The sequence below is a fragment of the Aricia agestis genome, chromosome 3 (assembly GCF_905147365.1).
Source record: "Aricia agestis chromosome 3, ilAriAges1.1, whole genome shotgun sequence".
NCBI classification, from domain to species: domain Eukaryota; kingdom Metazoa; phylum Arthropoda; class Insecta; order Lepidoptera; family Lycaenidae; genus Aricia; species Aricia agestis.
The window spans coordinates 20,457,432-20,475,316 of NC_056408.1; the positions used below are offsets into that span (position 1 = coordinate 20,457,432).

At 36.6% G+C, this 17,885-nt stretch overlaps 2 protein-coding genes across 3 annotated transcripts; both read left to right on the forward strand.

Annotated features, from left to right (window-relative positions):
* Window positions 1-2,227: 2,227 nt before the first annotated feature.
* On the forward strand, window positions 2,228-4,296 carry LOC121740269. 2 transcript variants are annotated; one of them, XM_042132922.1, is made up of 5 exons: window positions 2,228-2,334; window positions 2,886-3,018; window positions 3,746-3,928; window positions 4,054-4,126; window positions 4,221-4,296. In XM_042132922.1, exons 1-5 carry the CDS (start codon window positions 2,243-2,245, stop codon window positions 4,256-4,258), a joined length of 519 nt encoding a protein of 172 aa, XP_041988856.1. In that variant the 5' UTR covers window positions 2,228-2,242; the 3' UTR covers window positions 4,259-4,296. The 2 variants fall into 2 exon arrangements, with proteins under 2 accessions (XP_041988856.1, XP_041988858.1); XM_042132924.1 differs by lacking the exon at window positions 2,228-2,334 and adding an exon at window positions 2,343-2,512.
* Window positions 4,297-5,827: 1,531 nt separating this feature from the next.
* LOC121725475 (phenoloxidase-activating factor 2-like) lies at window positions 5,828-15,697 on the forward strand. The gene is made up of 8 exons (XM_042112479.1): window positions 5,828-5,832; window positions 7,606-7,712; window positions 11,392-11,551; window positions 12,921-13,035; window positions 13,303-13,408; window positions 14,081-14,256; window positions 14,599-14,763; window positions 15,504-15,697. Exons 1-8 carry the CDS (start codon window positions 5,828-5,830, stop codon window positions 15,669-15,671), a joined length of 1,002 nt encoding a protein of 333 aa, XP_041968413.1. The 3' UTR covers window positions 15,672-15,697.
* Window positions 15,698-17,885: the final 2,188 nt, after the last annotated feature.

Consider the following 17,885-nt stretch of genomic DNA (forward strand, 5'->3'; position numbering starts at 1 on the left):
TTTAACTCTAATACTTCTATTCAATGTTGCCTGTCTTATAATGCCAATTCTCCTAATATTATTCAAAGTTTACATTTAACCACGATATTGGTAACATAAAAATAGTAACATAAAAGTGTAGAAATTAAAGACATGTTTTAAAATTGGGATAAACATAAATGGAATGGCGTTAAATCATAAAGAGATATTGCGTTAAATTGCTCGAACCTCCTTTTCTATTATGTATTATACAATACAGCTTACTTCAATAAATATTCGTAACATTTGTTGATTAAAGTTATGATTAAATTTATTGACAAGTTTTTTTTGTATGAAAATAATATATTTCCTTGTGCTCTTTGAAATTAAATTTTATAAAAACTTTTCTAGTTACAGCTAATTCGTAAAAGTTGTTTTTACCTTTAATAAAATACAACAGGATAAAAATACCAAAGCAGGTAAAAATATTAAATTGTTTGTGATATTGTATGAATCTCACTGGTTATGAAAAAAGTGGAAAAATCTACGGCCTGACCCAGCTATAGTTTGTATCGTAATAATTATTGTAGCACTAATTTTAGCCTGAAACACAGGGTATCCTAGTTCAGGCAATACTATAATCATTAAATTTGTACTTATTTAGTTTAAGTAGCTCTAATATAATAATTGTATCTCACCATCATTGTAAATACTAAATAAATATTATTATTATTATAATTTAAAAAAAATTAATTACATTGTTGTTGGGCCACGTAAATCTTTATAGTACCGTTCGAGAGCAAAAAGAAAGGCACAGAGTTTGATTTCTATCTATGACGGTACCTTGGTGGTCACTGGTCAGGCCATTTAGCCAAAACTTTTTCGTTATCGCTTCGTTATAGAATCGCCAACTAAAATCTATGGAATTGACATAAGCGTTTTTGTCTTTCAGAGCTGCTACTTTCACAATGAACTCTCTACAAGGAACACGCACACACCCTAAAGTATTATCACTTATTTTTGTTACACACTGTATAAAGAAGCGATAAAGAAAAGATATTCGCTCACCCCCCTGAGGCCCTAGCCAAATTTACTTCGCCTTATTACGAAGAGACTAGTAGATTCTTTAACGCCAATGCAATACAGAACATTTTGCCCTAGCCAACAACCGGCGAACTTACGTTTCGGTGATTCCATAACGATTTTCTCTTTACCTTCGTTTGCCCCAAAATTGTCTTTGGTTTTGTTGTCCTGTCAAATGTCAACTGTTAAATTTCAACTGTCAAATGTCAACTGTCAGTATGAGTCGTGTTCGTTTCGTTTTTTAAATGTCAATGTCAGTGTTAGTGTCAGTGTCATGTTCTAAAATCTGACAGAAATTTAATGGTATTTTAAAACATGACACACTGACACTTATGGCGGCTCTCGACATAGGCGAACGCGTTGGCCAACGCGTCTGCAGACGCGTTGGCCCAATGTGTAGAACGGGCGTTCGCGCGTTGGCCAACGTCTAAATACCTACGGCCAACGCGCGAACGCCCGTTCTACACATTGGGCCAACGCGTCTGCAGACGCGTTGGCCAACGCGTTCGCCTATTGCCGGCTCTTGATATAGGCGAACGCGTTGGCCAACGCGTCTGCAGACGCGTTGGCAGTGCGCTTGCAACGGCGTTTGTGAGTAATCCACACATAGGAAGGTCGTTCAGTATGCTTTGGATCGCGCCAATGTGCGGACGGATTCAAAATGGATGTTTAGTCGCTAACAGCTGCAGCTGTTTATTTATTCACAGCTTATAATTACTTTGTAAATGTGGACAAGAAAAAGTTTTTAAAGAGTATTCTGGAAATAAATAAATAAAAGGCGAGAAAACGTAACAAACAAAGAAATAAACTCACTTTTACATAATATTTTATAATATTAAAATAATATAAGTAATTATTTTATTACCTACTTATTATTTATTAAATTATTACATACAAAAATTATTACATATTATAATAATTATCATAATTATAACTCCGGGCAAACTGATCGCGCGGCCTATGTGTGGATGGAGCGCGAAGCTTGCGACAAATGTCCTTTGATCTTTTGCCGACATTTCCGACCCGCGCGGCAAGCTCGCAGATGCGTCGGCCAACGTCTAAATACCTACGGCCAACGCGCGAACGCCCGTTCTACACATTGGGCCAACGCGTCTGCAGACGCGTTGGCCAACGCGTTCGCCTATATCAAGAGCCGGCATATGTCGAGAGCCGCCATTATTTTTAACTTTGCGCATGCGCAATGTGCATTGAAAAACGAAACGAACACGACTATGGTCTCGGCTATAGACTTTATGACAAGGATTTTAGGATCACTTTCGCCATAACTCAGAGGTAAAATAACTTTGAAATGAGTTTGTTATGCCGCCAACTCAGACCGCGAATTTATTCCAATGTGAACGAGAAGTTTTTCGTGTTTTTTCTTCTTGTTAATTTATTTTCGATAGAAATTAAAATGAACGTGCAAAACAAGTAACGAACAGTATATATATTTAACAGAATACATGGAGACGTAAGTAAATTTCACAGTTGTAGTTACTACATTGATGCCTACGATGATGTTGAAAACTTATATTTTCTTAAATATTTTGCTTAAATGGTTTAGTGGTAGTGATAAAACTTACTATGTATCAATATTCAATTGTACACTTACGAAAGGATCAAGCTAATGGCATGAGGTATTAAGAGATAATAAAAGGTTTGTGATTTCAGTCTAGTTCCTTCAGACTAACCCTGAGGCATGATCCCTGTGCAATGGGCAAACCATGAACTTAATATTATTATCATGTGTAGGAATGTGATGCATATTAGATGATACTAGTTAGTAGTTCATAATATTTGTTGCTTAAATACTGAAAACCTTTATTCTATTAAATGTATTGCAGTAATGGAGATTTATCCAGGCCCGTTGGTGGTGCCCAAGGGCGCCTTCGATCTGAAAGGCTATGGGACACCCTGACCCATAGCCTTAATGCCATAGGCAATGGCTCAACAAAAACAACCAAAAAGTGGAAAAAAGTAAGTTTTAAATATAGGTTTTTAAAATGTTATAAGTAGATTTTAAGCAAGATTAAGTAAGTATTTTATTTCAATGAGAAGGTATGTAAGTAAGTATTCATTTGGTAAAATATGTTTTATACATTTGATCATTTGTAAGTAGGTATTTAAATGTTTGATAATATGAACCAATAATAATTTGTATAAATTCCTTCATAATACTAGAATCCTTAGTATTTTTTACATTGCAAATAAATCAGTTACAAAGCAGTATACATGCTGCTTTTTTTCACTACAGTGAAAGTAATTCAATTGTTAATTTGCAAGGTTTTATTTCAAAGTAAGTATTTTAAAACAAATTTAGAAACAAAGTACTTAATTTGAAATCTTGATTAAAGCATTGTACCTTAAATGTAGCTGGGGGCTAGGTATTACAAAGCTTTTTAAAAAAACAAACTCAATTCCATGTACTTAATAATTGTACTTAATTTTTATTTCATCACAGACTTTCATGATAATTTTTTTTCATCAGAATACATCATTTACTTAATAATATTATAATATATTTAGTCATAATATTAATCTTTAATCTTTTATTAAAGAAGAATTGTTTCTTATGTTTTAGATTGGTTTTAAGTTAATACAAATAAAGAATTTCTTACTCTATACTACTTCTTGATAAGAGAGAAATAAATGTTTTTCAAAGTTATAAGTAATTAAAAAAAAACATGTATTTCATTTTTCATAGGTTTGGGCAGATCTAAAGTCAAAAACTAAGAAGAAGGGGCTTAGAATCCGCCTAGCTGCCAATGGCACAGGCGGTGGGCCACATGATGGTCAGTCGCTGTCGGCACTTGATCTCAGAGTGCTGGCTATCATGGGCCTACTGGCTGTCCAAGGCCAAGAGGCTGTCCAAGAGCTGGGTTTTACCGTAAGTGATTAAAATATTAATTTGTTTCTATAATAAATTACTTTAAATGGATAATATTATATTATGTATGGTCAATGTATGAAAATATTTTCATTGATAAAACTTTTTCATTTATTTTTTTCCAGAACATTAATCTCATTGAAAGACCTGTAGACATCCAGGCAGAGCCAGCCAACATAGAGCAAATTTTTGTAAATGGTATGTGTTTTTGACTAATTTTATCAATACAATTAAACCCAATGAAACTATTTATCTTTTATAATACTTTCATACACTGTTTATTTTTTTGCAGAATACTCCCACCACCATCACCACAATCACCACAGATGATGTCGACGGAAGACATACAATATAATATAATAGAGCCAACTAATCCAAGACCATCTACATCCACAGGGAGGCCCGCCGATGTAGGCGGTCCTAGATTAGTACCATCAGCACCTGCGGAAATAACATATACTTCCCGTCATTTGTCTTTGTAAAAAGCAGAATATAAACCTAGTTTTGTATCAGACTTTATATTTAGATTTCTATGTGTTATTGGAAAAGTTAAATAATCAAATAAAACAACATATTTTTAATAAATATTTTATTACTCTGTTTCATAAGTAAGTAATACTTGATCAAGAAACTGGGCAGGGGGATCAATATGATCTTGATGCCTTGCCGAGCCTAAAGACCATAAAATAGTCATAATATGAGCGCAGCGAAGTCCTGAATGTGTTCTGCATTAAAACTATGAATCGGTTGCTGGATATTACTAAGTACCTCCCAATTATCATTATATAAATGGAAGGAACAAATCCTACAGTTTTGTGGTACATAAAAATAATCAGTGAATAATTTTATTCTCAGCCACTTAGGAGCAGCCAGTCTTTGGGTTGAATGACAATCAGGATAAAAACAAAACTGTTGAGAACCTGAAGCTCTAGTGTACATTGGCAAGATTATACTGGGTTGGTTATTGTTGGGATGTCTTACTTCAGTGGAACAAGTAGCAGCTCGGTCAATTTTTTGCCAGCATGGATGACAGATTTTATCAGATCCATGTAACTGTAAAGAAAAATCAATATCAAAAGTCTTGAAAAGCTAGTTTGTTTGTATTTCACTATTATAATAATTCACAATACTGCACATTTATTTAGCCTCAGATTTAAAAGTTGTGGGACAAATCATAAAATAAATGGAGTCCGACCATACACAAAACTGACCACTACACCGATTTTGATAAAATCTGAAACTGTTTTAGAGCTGTTTAAATGGATTTTGACACTTGGGAACGTGCACAAAACTGAAACTCCGAACTTGAATAAAGAACTCAAGACCAACATTTGAATTACAATACCTATAGTAAAGTTACTTAAGTACATTTTCTTTTTCTTACCTTAATTTGGAGAGGTATTTCGTTGGTTCCCTTTAAAATATTTGCCCTGCGCAAATCCATACACAAACTTGTGTAGGAGGCTTTGTCAAGACGGAAATTTTGTGTGAATAGAAGTTCCGGCATGTCTTCTATTCTCTCTAATTGCCGTCTTAGCAAAAGCCTCCTCCTGCGCCTGTCCGATATGGTGTGGTGGTGCGCGGTCCACAGCAAGCGTAATGCATGCATATTAATTAGTACTTGAGTAAGTATGTTTTTAACAAGAAGTAAGAACCATTGATCGGCAGCCACACACAATTTACAGCTGAATGCACGCCATTTTGTTCTTCAACGCGATAACACCGCCTTTTTAACAATCGTTTGTGACGAAAAGAAAAGATACGAAAACGCTAGCGATTAGTGGCATTTGTGTGTGTTGTCTAGGACTTTCTATACAAAAAGCTAAGGGGCACTTCATTATCGCAATAAAGAAGATGAACAGTGATATCGCTTTCGTCCAACTTGTAATTTGGCTACCAATGGTGTACACGATTACGACAAGAGACTCATGATAACGAACGCTTATGTCATTTCCATACATTTTTGGTTGACGATTCTATAGCGAAGCGAAAGCTCTTATTATTATTACTAGCTATATTTTGACCGAGCTTTGCTCGGTATTTGATAAAACACGAATAAAATGACATTTTCTAAAAATGATTCCTAGCTAGATCGATTTATCGCCCTCGAAACCCCCTATAATTATACTAAATTTCATGAAAATCGTTGGAGCCGATTCCGAGATTCCACTTGTATTATATATAGTTACATACGAGTATATACAAGAATAATTGTTCGTTTAAAGATATAAAGATTGAAGTAACTGTGTAATTTAGACAAGACTAAATTAAACACCTTGTGGGGATCATTATTGCTTTTAGCTTAAAAAGCAATTCGAAACCGATGTTTTGTGCTTTTTGATACTTGAGGCATAGAAATGAAATTAAATAATGTTTATTTTTTCGTTAGATACAAATAAACACTTTTCGAACTGTTCTTCATGATTACCACCAAGAACTACCCCACGAGAAGATGAAACTTGGAAATCCTTGCCTACTATCAAATTAGAGTAAAATACTATGTGTCTCTGCTCTCTCATAGTTGGTAGTCAAAAACGTACAAAGGTCTAAAGAAATTGTTACGTTACAATTTAGTTAACCCCCGACAAAAAAGAGGGGTGTTATAAGTTTAACGTGTCTGTCGGTCTGTCTGTCTGTCTGTCTGTCTGTCTGTCTGTCTGTCTGTCTGTGGCATCGTAGCATCCAAACGGGTGGACCGATTTTGATCTAGTTTTTTTTTGTTTGAAAGCTGACTTAATTGAGAGTGTTCTTAGCTATAGTTCATCATCATCAGCCTGCTCTGTGTTGAAAAATCGCGGTTCATCTGGTTCGTGAAGGGCCGATTAGCAACTTGCAGTAGTTTGGTGGGCTTTATAATTTATTGAATTCTAGTTCGTGACATTTATGAATATTTACACATTAATGGAATGTTGACCTGGTGCTGCAGCATCACCTGGTAATCAATAGGATACCCAACTCCTCACCAACTTAGAGCAATGGTTTCGTGTTTGGGCTCATTTTAATTGCGACAACTAGTAAGACGTAAATAACCCATAAATTTTTGCATGCTGCTGCTGCAGCATCACCTGGATTCTATAAAAGCCGAGCTCCATATGAACCCAAAGTGGAGGTTTCATGTTTGGACTCATATTGACGGCCTCATCCAAAAATAACATTCCTAGATAGTTCATTGGGATATAATATTATGATCCTGTTGATAGGAATTACTCTGCATTATAACCAACACAAGTTTAAAAAGCATGAAATAAAATTAAATTAAGAAATTAAAAAAAAACCCCGCCAAACAACTTTAAAAAGTAATGAAATAACATATTTTACTGACTTTAAGTTTAAATAATTCCTAAGTGTAAAGTGATATTTTAGTCCATAATTGTTGTCAAGGTGTGTCGGGGGACCGCTAATGTAGATGTTTGATTTCACATAACATTATAGTTTAAGGGTCAGTTCACAGCGAACTGAATCGAGACAATCAGTGACATGGCGATACAAAATGCAAAAGACACTGTTGGCGGTCCCCCGACATACCGTGACAACAATTATGGACTAAAATATCACTTTACACTTAGGAATTATTTAAACTTAAAGTCAGTAAAATATGTTATTTCATTACTTTTTAAAGTTGTTTGGCGGGGGTTTTTTTAAATTTCTTAATTTAATTTTTAATCATTATATTCTAGTGCTGCCATCATCGGCCTCCTATGCGTGTACGTGAGCTGCCAGAATATTCCCATACGGATAGTGGAGGACGAAACCGACACTCTGACAATTAGTGACATGGGAGATGGTAAGTTTTGAGTATAGTGAGTATGGCAAAGTGCGCCTACCCGGCAAGTGCGCCATTGCTATAACTCCATACTGCTGATAGGAGATTCCCAATCTGCAGTGGAGCGCTTTACCACATTAAAAAATTAAAATGGTTCTCGGTGTAGAAACTAGTTATCGAGTAAGCAAAGAAAAGTAAAGGAATGTAATTGGTGTCTTCTTCACTCGGAAATATGTATTAGTTAGTTTTCCATATGTCTGCTATGTGATCTGAAAAACGAAATAGCCAAGGCAACATAGTCTATTATCACATAGCGTTTTCGGCATCAGTCCCGGGGCAGGGCAGGCAGGGCAGGCCGAATGGATACGAAAATAGACAAAAATTAAAAACCTCTCGAAAAACTTCAGATCCGAACTAGGCAATGGATATTCTGTGGCAATGGCACAACGTCGCGCGTTATAAAAAAGCTTATTGTGGATGGATGTGGATTATTGCAAAGTTATAATTTGCTGTATACAACTATGTTATAAAATCGTGTTATAACATAATGTAAGTAGGTAAGTATATAATATTTTGACACCTCTTTCCTTCCAATTATTATTTTAGCATAATTATTATATAAGTATTATGTGTCATGAGGAAAATAGCCTATAAGTACTGTACCTAATTCTGAATAATATGATTTAGAAGTTAATATTTTTGCAATACTTCGGGTGGGTTGCAACTTGCACCGAGGCGTGGTTAAAGTTAAAGTTAAGGCTAACTTTAACTTTAACCTTAACTTTGACCACAGAATTTACAGATGACAGCTGGTTCGATAAGGCTTGAAATGAACGGGGGCGGGGGCGCTGCTGGTAAAGAGAGCTGTCAAAAATGGCGTTTTTGTATGATGACAGTGTTAGTTCCTTTTTTCGCCACTGTTCAGTCGAATTATGATACCTCTTTAGATTTAAAAATAATACTCCAACGCCAACTGTTGTCAATAGAAATGTGTCATATTGTTGTCTAGAAAAATGCTTTGTAACAGCAACTTGTGAAAATGAATAAATTATATTTGTAACGCTTTACAGCCTTTAAGTTTTAAGAAATACCTTTTGGTATTTTAAACATGGTCCTTCGAGCAAAAAAGTAAATGGAAAATGTATACAGTCAACTCAAGAAGAAGAAATTAATATGGTCCCGGACCTCTGAGAATTAAATATGTTATATGGTCCCGGGCCTTTGAGACTCAACCAGAAGAACATGATCCAAAAGGACCTTCGAGAAGGTAACATGGTCCTTCATCTTTAAAATCTTCGAGGACGCATGCAGGGCCTCTGAGTACTTAATATGGTCTTGCAAGGCCTTAAAGAAATTAATAATATTATGGTCCCGGACCTCTGAGTAAAGGAATTAATATGGTCCCGGACCTCTGAGTAAAGAAATTAACATGGTCCCGAACCTCTGAGAAGTAAAGTATGGTCATGGTCTTCTTCGTCAACTCAAAAAGGACTTTTGAGTATTAAACATGGTCCTTGCGAGGGAAGGTATAAAAATACACTAAAACAATATTTAAACTATTGTTCGAGATACAAAGTAAAAAAAAAGTGAGAAGCGTAAAGGAACCTAAGAACAAAACCAAAGTAAGGTGGTAAGGGAAGTAAATAGTAATAGTAAATATATAATTCAAAACATTATAAAATTAAATATCTCAAAAAGTCATGGTAGAAACATTCATAAAATTCAAGTCAAAGACGTCATAATAGTCAAATGTAGTCAAAGAGAGGAAAAAGTCGAGGTTTAATTTGAGAAAAAAGTACATGAAAAGAGCTAACCAGAAAGACGTCCAGATTGACAATAGTGTCAAGTGAAAAAAAAGGGATTTGAAGGAATTGAAGGATTATATTTTGATTGATGAAAACAATTTGTAAATATTGAAGCTATCACTAAATCTTATATCTTTAAACGAGCAATTATTGTATATATATATATATATATATATATATATATATATACAATAATTGCTCGTTAACACTGCACTAAACACTAGGTCACAACACTTAGCACTAAGTCCAAACACAAATCACTAGGTCCAATCACTAAGCACTATCACTGTACTAGGTCGTAGCCAAGTCGCAGGTTTCACTGGTTCACTCACTATTGATCACTCCGAAATCGCCTTGATGAAAGCTCGAAACGAACTCACTTGCCGGGCCTGCCTGCGGCTCTTTTTATATGGCGAGACGAATTCCAGAAATTTCCCGATTCACGTAAACAAGTAAACAACCGTGGGAAATTTCTAGGAGGCTCGGGCATGTACCACAATAAAACTGCCGTCCTTGCGATAAGTGCAGTAAGTTGAATTTAATTTAGACCTTATGGACTCAGTCATAAGGTCTAAATTCAAACACGCTAACAAATAAAGGGTAAACACGTAAACAAACATTAGACCTTTCTAGAAGGTTCGAGTATGTACTTGCGCACCACGTGTCCGTATACCATGTACCGTAACAATATATATATACAAGAATTGCTCGTTTAAAGATATATATATATATATATATATATATATATATATATATATATATATATATATATATATATATATATATATATATATATATATATATATATATATATATATATATATATATATATATATATATATATATATATATATATATATATATATATATATATATATATATATACAGGGTGTAACAAAAATAAGTGATAATACTTTAGGGTGTGTACGTGTTCCTTGTAGAGAGTTCACTGTGAAAGTAGCAGCGCTGAAAAACTATTTTTTTTTTTCACTTTTGTATGGGGAAACTCGTGACGCTCGGGCGCTTGCCCATACAAAAGTGAAAAAAAATTTTCGTCTTTCAGCGCTGCTACTTTCACAGTAAACTCTCTACAAGGAACACGTACACACCCTAAAGTATTATCACTTATTTTTGTTACACACTGTATATATATATATATATATATACTTATATATATAATTGGAATCTCGGAATCGGCTCCAACGATTTTCATGAAATTTAGTATAGTCTAGGAAAATGGCTTGTAACAGCAACTTGTGAAAATGAATAAATTATATATTTTGTAACGCTTTACAGCCTTTAAGTTTTAAGAAATACCTTTTGGTATTTTAAACAGCCACGTTCATTTAAAGCCTTGTTGAGCTCAAGGTTATGGTTAAATATGGCATCCATTTTTGACTTTAACCAAAGATTTAACATTTTGCATTGTAGTTATAGTTAAAGTTACAGGTATAGCTAAAGTTAGTTGGTGCAACCCACCCTAAAGAAATACTCTGGCTATAATTCTCTTCTAATTTCACATAAAAATACCTTACACCGTAAACAAAATTAGATTGACTCTAGTCATCCTGACTGCAGACAGGATTACCTTTACCTTATTGGTAAATATGGTAATTGGTAACTATGCTTCGCACTCGAGAGGGTACAGAAGATCACAGGTGCTAGCGGGGAATACTAAGTATGTAAATACAGTGCCGGTTTTAACACTACCAGCGCCCTGGGCGAGATTTTTTGTGCGCCCAGGGTGCTGGTAGTGCTTAAAAAAATGGCACCCCTTTTGTTTGCCTTCAGCGCCCCTTTTTCCCGGTGCCCTGGGCGGTCGCCCAGAGTCGTAAAACGCCGCGTGCGTAAATATCTACAATGGATACAAAGGTCTTATTGTTTCTTGGTTTCAGGCACCGAAGGTCACTGTGGAAGGGACGTAATGGAAAAGTATGAGCCGCCGAAGTTTTGCGGCATCAGCGACCCTGGCGACTGTGCCATGAAGTACAACGGCAAGGATAAGGACATCTTCGCCGGCTTCGGAGACTTCCCCTGGATGGTGGCTCTACTCAAGTAAGTGTATAAAGCTGGCAAGAACGTGACTGCTGAAAAACAACTTCTAGAGATGCTGAGGGACCTATCACTTAAGGAGTGAGCACACTGAGACGGGCCGTGCCGGGGCTCAGCGTGCCGGGGCTCATCGTAAAAATCCGCCTCCATACAATTTGTATGGAAGCGGAAATCCGCTGCGCCCCGTCTCAGTGTGCTCACTCCTTCATCAGACAGCGGTCGCGCGTTCAAGCACTTCAAGCGTTCTGCGTTTGAGCGGTCACTGGTCAGTCACACAGGAGGAATTTTGACTCGGTCAGAACGCCCCGTGTTTAAGTATATCTATACTATAATCGGCCAAGTGCGAGTCGGACTCGCGCACGAAGGGTTCCGTACCGTTAGAGCGCAAATAGGGAAAAAAATGTGTTTTTTGTATGGGAGCCCCCTTAATTATTTATTTTATATTAATTTTATTATTTAATATCAAAGTAATTATAATTGAGGATTTTGTGAAAATTTCAAGTGTTTATATTATGTTGCCATTACGGGTTACGAGTAAAAAAGACCAAAAAAATAACGTTTATTGTATGGGAGCCCCCCTTAAATATTAACTTTATTTTCTTTTTAGTATTTGTTGTTATACTTAGCGGTTACAGAAATCTGAAATACACAATCTGTGAAAATTTCAGAAGTCTAGCTATAGCGGTTCTTGAGTTACACCCTGGAGACAGACGGACAGACAGACGGACAGATATTGAAGTCTCAGTAATAGGGTCCCGTTTTTACCCTTTGTGTACGGAACCCTAAATAATATAACAAAACACAACACAAGAGTACGCAAAGCTGCAGACCGCTTGAACGCTTGACCGCGTGACCGCTCTCTGTCTGATAGGTCCCTGAGGGTGAGTTAACATTGCAACCTTGCAGGGCGTTTCAATTGTTCCTGCCTGTCAGCTGTTGGCTTCCTATATCTTTGGAAAGGGGTCATTTAAAAACGCGACGCTTTGCGACGTTGTAATGTGGTAAAACTCTTTGTGTGCTTACTACAAACTGAGATACCTTGTGCTGTAAACAAAGGCAGCTGTGACACAGTTCATACTAGTACGGCTGCCAATGTTTTCCCTATCAGAATACTTTGCATAAATACATATTGTGTCCCTTTCATTGTAAAAAAATGTACTTAACGAAATTGATTACTTAATAAAAAATTTATTTATTTATTTATTATTTATTTAATGTAATTTGACTCACAAATCGTAATTAAATTTTATTACCTCGAAAATCTTTTGATACTTCTGTGTTTTCAAAGATGTAAAATAGGATTCTTAAGTTTGCATAAGATTATAAGGGTACTTACATAAAAGTATAATTAGAAATTATATTCAACTTTTAGCAGGACTGACGAGACCGAATGGGTGAACACGGATTACATAGGGGGTGGAAGCATCATCCACCCATCCGTAGTCATAACAGCTGCACACAAAGTCGAAAACAGGAAACCAGAAGAGGTAAATAGTAAATAGGTACTGAAAAGACAACCAAGCGAAATTATATTCTAACAGTGCTTGTTACTTGTTAGCATTCGCTTGTTTCGATGGCTAAGTTAGATGTCTGAAATTCACACCGCATAGTACACGAAATGCGGCGCGTACGGTGCGGACAAATGTGCGAGGTTTCACATCATTCATTATTCATACAACGAATTCTAAAATGTGGCGCGTACGATTACCGATGTTAATCAGGCCCTAATATAAGCAACATGTTGTATATTCCAGATTAAATGCAGAGCCGGCGAATGGGACACTGATAACAAAAAAGAAAACCTCCCACACCAAGACAGATTTGTGAAGAAAATTGTTATCCACAAAGATTACAATACATGTAAGTCTTGATACATTTTTCATTGCATGATCGCGATGAATTGCCCGAGAGACATGCTAAAACTTAGGAAAATTAGTGACAAATTTGATTGTCCCATTGTGCACCATTGGGTACGTATACATGTGCATGTACCTAGTGCCGCAAACAGACCAAACAGATATTTAAATTGATTGAATCTTGATTGAATTTTATTATTATGTCTACTAACCTAGTTTTTTTAAGTATTGTAGTATCTACTAACAAATTATGGACTTAGTCTGAAATAAATGGTTTATTATTATTATTGTTATTAAAACTGTCTTGGAAGTTGGGACCGGCAATTTATACATCAATCACATAGATAGATATATAACTATTTATTACTCACAAATTGGTACTAACTAGAAAAATGTGGGCAAGGGCAGAAGAGAAGGAGAAAGCTAAGCCCAAGCAAAGAACACAATATGATAGCGTCATATTATCCAGCATCTGTATTCTATACCCTAAGTATCATGCTTATTGCTTATCCTTGCTTTCCTATTTCGTTGATCCTGCATTTCTACTGTACCTATAACGTCTAAGTAGTGGTTATAAAGCGGCTCTTGACTCGGAGGTCATGGGTTCGATTCCCGCGTTGGAAACAAGTTATTAGCTGATAGCTACGTATAACGGAAGCTATCATTCCTGTTTTAGCGGATTCATACAACGACGTAGCGCTGTTGTTCCTCAGCGAGCCCTTCACCCTGGCGCCCCACGTGGGCGTCGCGTGCCTCGGCACCGACATGCCGGCCCCGGGCACTGAGTGCTACAGCATGGGCTGGGGCGGGGACACCCAACGAGACCAAGAATACTTCACTATTCTGAAGAAGGTTAGAGCATCTATTGTTACATTTAAGTTGTCTGTCTTGAGACTATCGCAAAAGAGTTCGACCTAAACTCATTTGTTACAGTCTCTCTCGAGACTACGATATTTATTTAATTACGAAACCCATGAGGATGCACACACAAACAAATAATATTACGATAGTCTGTCTTAAGACTTTGCTCCAAGTATAACCCTTAAATGTAGCTCGCTCTTTGCAGAATTCCCTAAAGATATTGTTTTTTTTTTAAATTCATAATTCATTTATTTCATACCATATTACATTACCAGACTTGGTAGACTCCGTAGCTGAAATTTCATACTTTACTTTAACTTCCAACATTTCCAGGTTACTCTGAAGTTGGTCGAGGATGGCGAGTGCGAGAAGACATACCAGAGGGAACTGGAGAACGAGGACTTCACCCTCCATGACTCCCTGACGTGCGCCGCCAGCAAGGGGGACTTGGACACGTGCGTCGGTGACGGCGGATCGCCTCTAGTTTGTCCCGTAAAGGTAGGCAAAAAAATCAATTTTTAACATATACTTACCCTTAGATGAATGATTGGCCTCGCAATCATTTATCTAGTTCAAGCATGTACGTCCAAGTTTATTTCTTTAAAGCTACTGGACCGTTTTTGTTAAGTGCCTGAAAGACGTACGAACTTAAAGTATGCGGGTTTTAAATTCGCGAACTTACTCGGCTCGCGTCGGTGACACACGAGAATCGCTCATACTGGATTATCATACCCCCAGGTTCGCGGCTCGCGGCTCGCGGCTTGCGGTTCTTTGCTGACACACAGGCGGTTAAGATCGTCGAGCCATAAGTCCGCGTACTTACTCGCACGTCTGTCCCCCCTTTAGGCTAAATCAAGTGTCAAGGAGTTGCTTTAAAATGTCACTGGCAATCTGGTGTATCCATTGCATATTTAGGCAATTTGTATTTGATAATAATCCTATGTCAGCGAAATCATAAAGGACTTGACAATGGGTCGGTGGACGGTGACCGGCGGCGTCGACTTCAATTGCGAAGCTTCATACCATAGCCCATTTTGATTTCTGACTTCACTTTTGAATTTGAAATTGTTTTTTGTTTAATTTTCACCCTTTGTCTGACTGCTATTAACGTATTTGTGACGTTACACATACTTAGCACGGCATCAGAAGACGTAATTATTATATCACACGTTTATTTTCTTTTTGTTTCTGTTCGCTTGTTTAAATTGTGTTTGAATAAAGAATTTGATTGTTTTCAGGGATGCGGCGAGGGCCACAGGTACGCCATATACGGCCTGGTGGCTTACGGCATGGGGTGCGGGGAGCAGGACATCCCCGGGGTGTACGTGAACATCCCCCGCATGCACCCCTGGGTCAAGGAGCAGATGGACGCCGAGGGCATCAAGGATTATAGCTTCGATGTTTAAGTTTAATAAATTAAGCCTCCAGTACACAATGGCCTACTGCAGGCCATCGTGAACTGTAGACTACGATCACTTGGTGTAAAACACAATGGCTCTTTACTGCCTGGCAATACACTGGCCATCGTCCGCCATCATACACTACTACCCCGTCTACACAATGGCGATGGCTTGTAGTGGGCCAGCATAGACCATTGTGAAGAGGCTCCTTTGTGAGTAATTTGTTTTTATTTGATTGTAATAAACTGTATATTATTGAAATAAAACATATTCAAATATGTAATTGTAATCAGTTATACCAAATACAGTTCTAGATGGTTGTATAAGCTTATGAAAACCACCTGGAAACCAGATGAGACTGGAAGAGTCAACTGTCGTAACTCGAAACTTGAACTTTATATTGATGATAAAAAGGTCAACTCTGACCTTGAGGTTGCGACAGTCTTTGAGAAGTTTTTTGCTGACATTCCGATCTCAACTACAAAAGACTTAAATTCCTCACCTGCAGTTGCGGAAAGGTTGCTTAAAGAAAATGTCAAGGAATGTGATGTCAATTTTATTTTTAAAGAAATCGACTCCAGGGATATTATTAAGACTTTTAAATCGCTGAATGTTAAAAGTACAACTGATCTCTGGGGTATGTCCACAAGAGTTATTAAATCAATAATTTACATCATTGCCCCGCACTTAGCTCTAGTCTTCAACAATTGTATTAAAAATGGTGTGTTCCCTGACCTAATGAAGCATAGCAAGGTGATGCCTCTCTTCAAAGCTGGGGCTAAGTCTGACCCAGTCAACTACAGACCAATATCTATTTTGCCGACTTTTAGTAAAATATTTGAAAAAATTATTCTAATTCAATTACTAGTTCACTTTAACTGTAATAATTTGTTACATAACAATCAATTTGGCTTTACTAAAGGTAGGTCCACAACAGATGCAGGCATCAGTCTTCTATGTAGTATATTTGAAGCTTGGGAGGGGTCGCGGGATGCACTCGGTATCTTCTGCGACCTATCCAAAGCATTTGATTGTGTCGAACATGCTACATTAATCAGAAAATTGTATCATTATGGTATAAGGGACACGGCCCTAAAACTGTTAAGTTCGTACCTTGCAAATAGAACGCAAAGAGTAGAAGTTAATTCTAAAAGGTCTAATGGTAGTAAAATAAAGCTAGGTGTTCCACAAGGATCTATTTTAGGTCCCTTTCTTTTTCTAATTACATAAATGACCTACCTTATCTAGTTAGAGATAAGCATGAGATAGTACTTTTTGCTGATGATACTTCACTAATTTTTAATGTGAAGCGACAACAATATAATTACGACGAGGTAAATAGTGCTCTCTCAAAAATAGTACAATGGTTTAATGCTAATAATTTACTATTAAATTCTAATAAAACGAAATGTTTAAAATTCAGTTTGCCAAATGTTAGGCAAGTACAAACCAATGTACTATTAAATGATGAGAAAATGAAATTAGTGGACACCACTGTTTTCCTAGGTATAACTTTAGACAGTAAATTACAGTGGAGTCCGCATATTGCAAATCTGGCGGATAGGCTCAGTTCTGCAGCATATGCTGTTAAAAAAATCAGAGAGGTAACTGATGTAGAAACAGCGCGACTTGTTTACTTTAGTTACTTCCACAGCATTATGTCCTATGGAATCCTTCTATGGGGAAATGCAGCGGACATTAATGCAATATTCGTGCTGCAGAAGCGAGCGATACGTTCTATTTATAAGATGTCATCGTGTGAATCCTTAAGAGAAAAGTTTAAGGAAATAAATATTCTGACCGTCGCATCTCAATACGTCTTGGATAATGTATTGTATGTAAGAAAGAACTTAAATAATTTCAAAAAGAATAGCGACAATCATTGTTTTAACACTAGGAATAAGAACAAATTAGAAATACCAGTAATCAGACTTAGCAAAGTCAGCAAATCTTTTAAAGGCCAATGTATACGCCTGTACAATAGAATCCCAGTAAACGTTCAAAATCTCTCCATCAATAAATTTAAAAAAGTTGTAAAAGAACGTTTGTGTACTAAAGCTTATTATAAAATCAATGATTTCATCGACGACAACACACCTTGGGAATAGGGTGGTTCTTACAGGCTACTTGAATACTCTTTATAATTCCTGTTGTAAATAGATTTAAGTCATAATATTGTTACAGTTCGACAAGGCTTTAAATGAACGTGGCGAGAGGGGG

Coding starts and splice junctions, on each gene's coding strand:
- LOC121740269 (XM_042132922.1), top strand. CDS start 2,243: ATGTGCATTGAAAAACGAAACGAACACGACTATGGTCTCGGCTATAGA. Junction 2,335..2,885: donor ACTTTCGCCATAACTCAGAG/GTAAAATAACTT, acceptor AATGTATTGCAG/TAATGGAGATTTATCCAGGC. Junction 4,127..4,220: donor AGAGCAAATTTTTGTAAATG/GTATGTGTTTTT, acceptor ATTTTTTTGCAG/AATACTCCCACCACCATCAC.
- LOC121725475 (XM_042112479.1), top strand. Junction 11,552..12,920: donor TGGATGGTGGCTCTACTCAA/GTAAGTGTATAA, acceptor TTCAACTTTTAG/CAGGACTGACGAGACCGAAT. Junction 14,257..14,598: donor ACTTCACTATTCTGAAGAAG/GTTAGAGCATCT, acceptor CAACATTTCCAG/GTTACTCTGAAGTTGGTCGA.